This window comes from Bidens hawaiensis, unplaced genomic scaffold (genome assembly GCF_021521415.1).
Source record: "Bidens hawaiensis isolate Kalapana, Puna unplaced genomic scaffold, B.hawaiensis_p1.1 tig00037713_1, whole genome shotgun sequence".
NCBI lineage: Eukaryota > Viridiplantae > Streptophyta > Magnoliopsida > Asterales > Asteraceae > Bidens > Bidens hawaiensis.
The window spans coordinates 144,067-154,504 of NW_027505502.1; the positions used below are offsets into that span (position 1 = coordinate 144,067).

General features: G+C 35.3%; 2 protein-coding genes and 1 pseudogene across 3 annotated transcripts; 1 reads left to right on the forward strand and 2 right to left on the reverse strand.

Moving 5' to 3' along the window:
- Positions 1–3,601: 3,601 nt before the first annotated feature.
- Positions 3,602–6,362, forward strand: LOC143613557 (putative beta-1,3-galactosyltransferase 13). Its single transcript, XM_077087233.1, has 7 exons — positions 3,602–3,930; positions 4,590–4,742; positions 4,820–4,902; positions 5,004–5,103; positions 5,209–5,322; positions 5,958–6,100; positions 6,196–6,362. The coding sequence occupies exons 1-7, from the start codon at positions 3,602–3,604 to the stop codon at positions 6,264–6,266; spliced, it is 993 nt and encodes a 330-aa protein (XP_076943348.1). The 3' UTR covers positions 6,267–6,362.
- A 240-nt stretch (positions 6,363–6,602) lies between these two features.
- On the reverse strand, positions 6,603–7,419 carry LOC143613552 (uncharacterized protein At2g24330-like; annotated as a pseudogene). The gene is made up of 3 exons (XR_013150136.1): positions 7,399–7,419; positions 6,945–7,290; positions 6,603–6,866 (listed from the first exon to the last, which is right to left on the reverse strand). The product of XR_013150136.1 is annotated as an uncharacterized protein At2g24330-like (transcript).
- Positions 7,245–8,758, reverse strand: LOC143613553 (uncharacterized). The gene is made up of 3 exons (XM_077087226.1): positions 8,332–8,758; positions 7,854–8,233; positions 7,245–7,724 (listed from the first exon to the last, which is right to left on the reverse strand). Exons 1-3 carry the CDS (start codon positions 8,756–8,758, stop codon positions 7,476–7,478), a joined length of 1,056 nt encoding a protein of 351 aa, XP_076943341.1. The 3' UTR covers positions 7,245–7,475.
- Between the last annotated feature and the right edge of the window lie 1,680 nt (positions 8,759–10,438).

The following is a 10,438-nucleotide window of genomic DNA, read 5'->3' on the forward strand; positions in this document are numbered from 1 at the left end:
TCAAATCATAAGAACCAAACATTTACTGTAACTCAAGCATAAGATGTTGTAAGAACAACCATCACAACTTGTCAATTTCATAAACATGGTTAATATCTATCTATTGAATGGGGAAAACCTGGTTATTACCTTTCTTGGCGCTAGTTAGAGTTCAATCAGAGTTTTAAGAGTTTAAAAGGTTTATATTCAGAATCCGTTTGATACAATTTCTACGACTTCCTAATTTAATAACACTTTGTATATGAACCCAACTCTAGGGATGAGCTTTTTGTCCAAAATACCCCCACTCATATAGCTACCGTACACATATCTAACTTGTACCCATACCGATTTAGTCTATTCGGTACGTGTATCGATACTCGTTTTTATTGATTTTCAAAATGGGTACAATAAGTTACGTGTGCGACTACAGTACATGTATGTTCGGTATTTTTCCCGTTTGTAATATGTTGAGATTCTATTGAAATTATCCATATTTAATATCTAAAATAAATCCTTAAACCCTATCATCATTGAACTTGTAGTTTGAACCAGTAGTCTATATTGATTTCTAAAATAAATTTTTATAATATCCAAAATAAATCCTCAAGCTCTTCTCCACCTCTTTTGTCTTTGCTGCGCATACGTTGTAGTTTGAATATGTTTACGTTTTCAATTGAGCAGTCTGCGTAAGTAAAAAAATATAATAAATAAATAGTCTTTTTCTTAGTGACTGCAAATGTTTGATCCACCTCGACTACTATAAATGTTTCCACTAAATAACATTTTTATCTATGGAAAACAAATTGCACCCACATTTAGTATAGTGTTTTAATGTTACGCACTTAAGGGGTGTTTGGGATTGCTTATAAACCTAACTTACAAACCATAAATTATAAGCTATAAAGAGCTAAAATAAAGAATCCCAAACAATAGGAATGGCAACGGGGCGGGTTTGGGGCGGGTTTTGCTTAACCCGAACCCGAACCCGAAACCAAAAACCATCCCCGTACCCGCCCCATTACCCGTCGGGTTTAATTCGGGGATTCCCCGTTTGGTTTTTTGTAACCCCCCGACCCGCCCCGTCCCCGAACCCGAAAACCCGAAACCGATCCGACCCGACCCGAAATTGGTTCATCACATAACTGAACATTTATCGAAATAAACTTCTGCATCACACACATGAAAGCTGAAACAATGTGTTACAAAGGAAATAAAACCAAGTCTACATGGCCGAAAAATCATGCCAAATACACAAACTACAAACTTGCGACCAAATCTAAATACCAAATCAAACCAAATCATCCAAAGTCGTCGTGCCACTTTCTTTAGTACCTACCTACATTAAGAATATTTATCAATAAATCAACCAAGTTAAAAGAATAAAAGCTATGTTACAAAAATAGTAAATTTTATAAATATTATTACCTCTTCCACATCCATTTCATATTCAATGGTGCGGCAATATGCCTCGGTCTCTTCCGAACAAGTTTCTATATTTAATAGTAATAACATAAACATATATTCATGATTATGAAGATAAATAACATGAGTAATAATGTAATATTCAATATAGCGTTACCTCGAATCTCATTCAACAACCAACTTTGAGCACACATTAAAGCCTCCAAAGTTTTTGGGTGAAGTCGACTTCGGTGAGGACTTATTAATCTTCCACTTGTACTGAACGCAGATTCAGAGGCAACGGTGGAAACTGGAATTGCCAATACATCTTTTGCCATCCTTTGAAGTGTCGGATACTTACCTCCATTTGTCTTCCACCAAAGCAACAAATCCAGTTCTACTTCATCAGGCAAAAGATTTTCTTTCAAGTAGTTATCTAACTCTGCCATATCATTCAAGTCATCATTCACCTTAGCTTTGGATTTAATGTCAGATAGGAATTTTTGGAATCCACCAGAAGAACACTCTGACAACCCCGAACTGAATAAAGATGAACTAGAACCACCACCTATAAATTAATGTGAATCAAGATAAATCAAATATTAGCAATTTATATTTATACTCATTAAATATTAATATGATTATACCTTCATAGTAGTTTTTACCACGTGAGTTGGTAGATTCATATTCTTTAAAAAAAGCTCGGACAAAATCCTCAAGAGATTTAAACTCTTCCTTTGCCATTTCTTCACCGTATAAGGCAGGCATAAGCAACTCTACGTATTTTAGCTTGTAACGTGGATCTAAAACCGCAGCCATCCCCATAATCCCATGAATTACAGACCAATATTTATCAAACTTGATACTCATTTTATACGCCATTAGACTAATGTCAACAATAGAAGACTTAGTCCACTCCCGCATAGAAAAACGAATCTCACATATCAAAGGGAAAAAGACATTAGCAGTAGGATACTTGTTACCAGAAAACAAAAGAGTTACCCGATAGAATAGTTGTAGCTTGTTACATATCTCAGTTGCTAAGTCCCAATCAAGGTCCGTAGGCAAACTAGTATACCTGGGCTCTCTTTGCTTTAATCGCGTGAAAACATGTCTATAAGGTATAGCAACACTAAGCATCAAATAAGTAGAGTTCCAGCGAGTCTTGCAATCAACGATCAGTTTCTTTGTGTATTCCATTTCAAGTTGATTGGCTGCTTCCTCAAATTTTTGCTCTCTTTTTCCTGATGCAGACCAAAATAAAACACTATCTCTAATTCTTTCAATCCCATCCTCAATAACAGACAAACCATCTTGAACAATCAAATTGAGAATGTGCGCGCAACAACGCATATGAAACAACACCCGAAAAAAACAAAACCCGACCCGACCCGAAATAAGCCGGTTTTCGGGTTTCCCCGTCGGATTCGGGGATTTTTGCCATCCCTAAGAATTAGGGATCTTACAGGTGGTAGGATGAGAACGAGGAGGAGGAGGGTGGTCCGGTGGTGCAGACGGCGATTGAGTGGATGGTGATGGTGGTGCAGACGGCGATTGAGTGAATCGGGGGCGGACTGGCGGTGGCGGAGTCTGGATGTAGGTAACCTAATCAGTCACTTTCCTTCCTTGTTAGGCTTTCCTTGTTAGGTGATGGTGGTGCAGTCTGCAGACGGCGATTGTGTGGCTGCGGTGGTAGTCTGGATGAAAGACCTAATTAAGCAGATTGAGATTGTAAACCTACAGTAGGTTTAGGTTTTTAATATATATATATATATATTATTTATATTTATATTTATATATTATATCGGGGCGGGTCGGGGCGGGGGTACCTGAACCCAAACCCGAACCCGAACCCGAAACAATCCCCGAAACAATCTCCGAAACCCGACCCGAAACCGAAAAAACAAAACCCGACCCGACCCGAAATAAGCCGGTTTTCGGGTTTCCCCGTCGGATTCGGGGATTTTTGCCATCCCTACCAAACAACCTCTTATTAACTTAATAAAAAATTTTAAAAAAATAAAATAAGGAATCCAAACACCCCTTAGCAGTGTTTTAAAAATGATGTTTTTCCCCTTCTTCTTAAACATGGCTGTTTTTTTTTTAAGTATTCATTCAGAGTGCTGCAAAAAAACCGTCATAACCAACCCAAACAATCTCTGTTACAAACAAATCTTCAATAACCCCAAATTCTCATCCAAAACCCTAAACCAATCCAATGCCAACCCGTAAACTGTTCCACACTCGCCACCCATCTCGTCACAAACCAATCACACTAACCCTCTGTTTCATAACCACACTCATTTTACTATTATTATTACTGCATAATAATAATAATAATAATAATAATTGTAAACACGACGACGGTAACCCTTTATCAGTATCTGTGGTTTGGGACCAAAACGGCGTCGGTTCAACACCTGGTGAAGATCATAAGCGGTATAAAGTGATGGGTTTTGTCGGAATTCAAACCGGGTTTGCGTCGGCCGGAAGACGCAGAGCCTTGAGGATGACGTGGATGCCGTCCGATCATGTTAGGCTTCAACGGTAACCTTCAATTTCATTATTATTTTAAGTTTTAACCAGTTTTGTAAATAATCGGTCTTGGCGGCTGAGTGACACTAAGCTCCACTAGTCTAGAGCTCGGCTCATTTCGAGCTCAAGCTTGGCTCGTGGGTCCTTTTTTCAAGCTCGGGCTCAGCTCGGCTCGTTTGTTATTTTTAATGAATTTATAATTTATATACGTTTTTAATTATTTTTCTATATTATGAAAAAGAAAAACTTTAAACGAGCCTAAGCTGGTAACCTCGGCTCGTACTTGGCTGTGCAGTGAGGTCCGAAAGAGAGAAAACTTAAGAAAATATACATACTAGGCTCGAGCTTGAAAAGGCTCGGCTCGTTTTGAGCTTTTTATTGATTTGATCTTTGGTAGCTCGCGAGCTTCTTCAACTAGGCCGACATTACTTGAAATAGGTCAAACTCGTACTATTCGGTCCAACTTCTTCAAGACAGATTTTTTTTTTTCACCCAATTTTATGTTTTTCACGGAGATACCTTGGGAGACGAGAATTAAATGATTTCCATGTCTATTATAATTTTTAAAGAATGAATTTCAACTTTTTAAATGCATGTATCTTTTTATAATTTTATTGATATATTTGTTGTAAATAATAGTGAAATTATGATATTTGACATATATTATGCAGATTGGAAGAGTCAACAGGGCTGGCCTGCAGATTTATTATTGGTAAAACCCGCGATAAATCGAAAATGAAAGAGCTGAAGAACGAAGTGCAAGAATACGACGATTTCTTGCTTTTGGATATCGAAGAGGAGTACAGTAAGCTCCCATACAAGACGTTAGTACTAATTATTATGATATTATTAAAGCTAATTTAATTTCATTTTAATTAATGACTAATTGTGTTTATTACAGATTGGCTTTCTTCAAAGCTGCCTATGCATTATTTGATTCTGACTTTTATGTTAAAGCGGACGATGACATATATTTGCAACCAGGTGACCGGTTTTTTAAAGAATTAAATTGATAACATAATGTGTATTATTTATATAAGTCACACTATATAATGTTCTTACATTTTTGTTTGACTTAATATTAGACCGCCTTTCGCTGCTTTTGGCTAAAGAGCGTCATCACACGCAGACGTATATTGGATGCATGAAGAAAGGCCCGGTGTTCACTGACCCAAAGCTAAAATGGTTAGTTTGACTAAACCTATGTTATCGTGTTTATTTTTTTATTTTTTTTAGTGAGACAACTTAATTTATGCATATTTTAATAATTAAGTTATTGATATAATGCAGGCATGAGCCACAAGGACATATGCTTGGAAAAGAGTATTTTTTACATGCTTATGGTCCAATTTATGCTCTTTCTGCAGATGTTGTTGCAAACTTGGCTGCTTTTAGAAATAACAGGCAAGTATTTTATATTATTATTATTTATTATTTTTGTTATTATTTTTGTTATTATTATTATTATACTCACTCTCACATATAGGGCTGATATCATAGAAAACCAAGATTGTTTTTTTTTTTACGAAAAAGTTTCACAACATAATTTGACCTATAAAAGTCCAGCACATCTAAAAAAACACTAACAAGCCCGTCAGCGCAAATTTTGATATATTAAGCTTCTGCACTTGTCTAGAACGCACGTGCTTGTGAAAATGGTATTTAAAATAGTGACCCGTTATGATTTAAGTTCTTCAAAATTTGATGAGATGACATTCAAATTTTTTGTTAAAAAAGTCATATAATCTAATTTTGACAAATTTAAAAAGTAACGAGCTATTATTCTAAATATTTTTTCTTAAGTACATGCATAACCGATGTAGGGACTTTAATACAGCAAAGTTGGGTTAACGAACTTCGTATCCCTTTGACATGCGCTGGGACTTGTATACGTCAAAATTATGTTGAGTGACTTTTTCTTGAAAAATAAGAATGCATCTTGGTTTTTTATAATACCTTACAAATCAATAAACTTTTATTTTTACATTTTAGTTAGTTGCAACTCTAATATATAATCATCTTTACTTTATACCTTACAGTTTCCGGATGTTTAGCAACGAAGATGTTACAGTCGGTGCGTGGATGCTTGCGATGAACGTTAAACATGAGAATAACCACCAGCTTTGTCAACCGCAATGCACTGCTACATCCATTGCTGTCTGGGATATTCCCAAGTGTTCAGGTACATCATTCTTGCAATTTCAACTTTTTATTATATAAAGAATCAATTATGATGATCAACGCTTATTATTTATTACAAAATATTTAATCTTGCAGGGCTTTGTAACCCGGAGAAGAAGATGTTGGAGCTTCATCAAATGAACATATGTTCAAACAGTTCAACATAATACAATTTCAATGCCAAAGTTGTGGATTTTTTGTACTTATAGTTGAATCAATTTTATATAACATATACCAACTTGAAAGAATTTTAGGGTAACACTACTTAAAAGAGTGTTTTTGAGCATGTATTGTTAACGATATTATGCAGTTTTGTTGTGTTAGAAGCGTGTTTTTGAGCATGTATTGTTAACAATACTCAATGTGATTGCATGCAGATAAATAATGCACAGGAAATAAGGTCAATTTAAAAGAAGTCTGTATATATTATCAAAATTCTTTTTGTTACACAACAAACCATGAGCAAAAAAAAAAGAAAAAGAAAAAACAACCGCACCGTAAAGTCAAAGAGAAAGTCAACACATCTCTATGCAGCCACTGTTTTCTCATTTGCTTCTTTCTCTTCCACTGCAGCTACCACAGGGCTGCTAGCAACGGCTACTTTCTCACCCGTTGACTCGTTTTCTTCAGTCAACTTAACATTTGCACTTACTGTTCTATAAACCCCGAAACACGGGACATTTTATCTGAATTCTTTGGTTTATTTAAGGCGTGACAATGCCGACAATAGTAAGTGATAAATGGGAATTCTTCCTTTCTTGCAAGACCTGTATATAATATAAAACAAATAAATGATAAATCAAATATAATAATCAATAATTAGCAGTAAGTCAAAGTCAACTTACCAGTATGCATATGACAATTTCCACATATAAGCGCGTACAACTGTGTGGGGTCTTCTCCTACAAGCAATGCTGCAATTCTAGCAATCCAACCGCCATCTTGACCACCTGAAGCTGCAGGATTATGATGCTCAACAACCTGTCCACGTGGCAAGCTTCCGGGAACCTCCTTTCCACCATACTGTGGAGTTTCTTCGCTTCCGGGAGATCTAGGATGTGACTGGTTACATTTCCTGAGACCAGTAGTTTGTTGACTTTGTAAGTCAACATCACTGCTTTTGCCTGCAAGATATGCTTCTGGTTGTAATTCACCTGCAAGAACGGGTGCTGCATGATACGGATCATATTTCTGCAAACGCGTCAAAAATAAAAAAAATATTATTAATATTACGACACAAAAATCTTTAACATGCAGGTTCAAAGTTTACCTGAATGAGTTGCTGAGTGATGTAATAACTATTTCTTTCCTTAAGTTCATCGATTTTTGCTCGTGTTTCACCACGAAGGTTATCTAATGTTTTCTGATCCCTTAGATTACCTACATGACATCACACGGTTAGATGCATTAAACCAAACAATACAAGCCTCAAAAGAGGTTACAATCGGTATTATAAATATTATTAAATAAGCAGACTTACAAAAGTTAGTAAAACTTGAAAGCCCGTAATACAAACCGAATGACAAAGCAGGTATGAGAAACATCGGTAAGACCCGTAATGATCTCATCCTCCAATCCATGTCCACTGTTCTTGTTGTCACTATTGCATATCCCACTGCAATCAACTGTGTAAAATATCATTTCAGAATAATTATTTCACCCCGAAAAAAAAAAATATTATGTATTAAATTCTAGCTACTCGAGATCAGCTTGCAAAAACACTATTTTAAGTTATAATATAGCGAATAAGTTACCTCAAGAATAACAGAAAAGACGATTAAATTTATGGCGGTTCTTCTCCACGTCAACGATCTCATATTCATCCTATTAACAATAACACCTTCTTCTTTTCTTAAATACTGCAACCGCTTCTCAATATCATCTCCACGTAATCCAAACACCGCCTTCCAAATCCGAGACAACACACCTATCTTCTTACTCTTATTATTCTTACTCTTCTCTTCCAGTTCCACCACCTCTGTGGCTTCAAATTTAGATATGACAAATCCACCTGGACTCAAATTATTTAGTTGGTTCACGACAGTCTCAGACTGTGTCGAACCTTGCTTATTATCAATTTCAACCACCTTCTTATTCTTTTCTTCAAGGTCAACCACCTCAGACTGTGTCGGACCTTGCTTATAATCATTTCAACCACCTTAATCTTACAATTGTTTTCACTTTTCACAGCATTCTTCTCTTCAAGTTCAACCACCTCAGATTGTGTCGGACCTTGCTTATTATCGACTTCAACCACCTTCTTATTCTTCTCTTCAAGTTCAACCACCTCAGACTGTGTCGGACCTTGCGTATAATCAATTTCAACCACCTTAATCTTACAATTGTTTTCACTTTTCACAACATTCTTCTCTTCAAGTTCAACCACCTCAGACTGTGTCGGACCTTGCTTATAATTAATTTCAGACTTGTTCACACGCCCTTCAAAATCCGGTGCTAGATTGGTTTTTGTCATTAAACGATCACCGTCCCATTCCTCACTTATAATCGAGTTCCCTACAGGGTGAAGCTCTGAACGAGACACAGGTTGAACCACCTCATATTGTGTCGGACCTTGTTTATAATTAGCAATTTCAGACTTGTTCACACGCCCTTCAGCATCTGGTGCTGGATTGGTTCTTGTCATTAAACGTTTCACCATCTTCACTTATGATCGAGTTCCATGCATGGTGAAGTAGCTCTGAACGGGACGGAGGTTGAACGTGAGATCAGAAGCCCCTGTGGCCCAAGTTTCGGAGTGATTCGTAATCACGTTGGTTGAGATGGAAGGAGCTTGTGCATAGTCATTGGAAAACATTTTAGTTGCAGTTGTGACTCAATGAGAGGCATTTTTTACTTACTTATATAGAAAAAATATATATAAGCATGCATGCATGGTAATCCAATAAGTCAACGTCAACTCTTTATTATTATTATTATTATTATTATTATTATTATTATTATATTATTATTATTATTATTATTATTTCTTTATACATGATAGGTAGGCTTTTAAATTTTAAATTTTATTAATGTGAAAGGTTTTTTTTCACACTTACAATAAACATCCTTGGCATTGTTACGTTGACAGTGCCTTTTAAGTATAAATAGATAGGTGCTCACGCGTTGTGGCGAGAAACACGAACATTGAGTATCACGTAACAAGTTTATCTCTGTTTGTTCGGGTTGAAACCATAAAACCGTTATTGTTGTCCCCATAGCATATCCCACGTAACATAAAGGGTGTTTGGGAATTTTAGGCTACTTATAACTAATTAACTTCTGTAAAAGTTAAAAGGTGTTTGGTATTATGACTTATTGTGAGGTATATAAATTAATATCGTGACTTATTAACTTTTGAAAAAAATTATGAGGTAAAATAAGGAATTCCAATACCCCCAAAGAACTAAGATCTTGATTCTTGACTTTAAAAGTAAATTCAATTAAAAAAGCATAGTTTTCTAAGCAAAAATTTTCAATAAGAACAAAATATATGAATGATGCAAAACATACAAATCCGATCATTTGTTATGAAATTCTGATATTAAAAAGAGTGAATTCTTGTTTACGTCCATATGGTTTCTGGGCAGGCCACGTTTGAGCCCCTCAAATCTAAAATGACATGAATGAGTCTCCGTAGTTGAGATCGATGCATGTTCTGATATTAAAAATTATCTTAAGTTTTAAAAATAACATCCCATTCTATAATAAACCTAAAAAGCACGATTCAAACTAAATGCATTTGATAAATCTCAACACAAGGAAAAAAAGGCTCCTATTTGCTTATTCCAATTTTTCTTTCTTTATTCTTCATATAAAATATGACTTTTATGTTATGACTTATGAACCTCATATTTAATAAATCTCTCCTCGTATTTTATTACCAGATTGCAACTGCAACTTTGAACATCATTTAAAAAAAAAATTAACAGTCATATTGAACCATATTACTATATAAACAAGACATAACAAACCACCTTCTAGATGGTGAATTATTAATTCAGATATTTTCTTAATAGTACCTTTAAATTAAAACAACTAGTTTTATTTTACTAAATCTAGTTCCATCAATTTGACAAAACTTGGATTATGTATTTTAAATTGTGTTTTTCTGACGAACTAGTGATTGTGTCATCATTATGTAAAATATCTTGTTTGTTTATTAACGCCAACAAACGGTCCAAAAGCATCTATCAAAACAAATGTTAATCTATATACCCGTAAATTAGACATTAATTTAATCATGCTTACTCGTAGGAATGTAACTATTCCCATTACGTTGTGTCACAAAAGAGACTAGTTATGTCATAGTGGTAAGGTTACTCAAATGATTCGTAAAAAA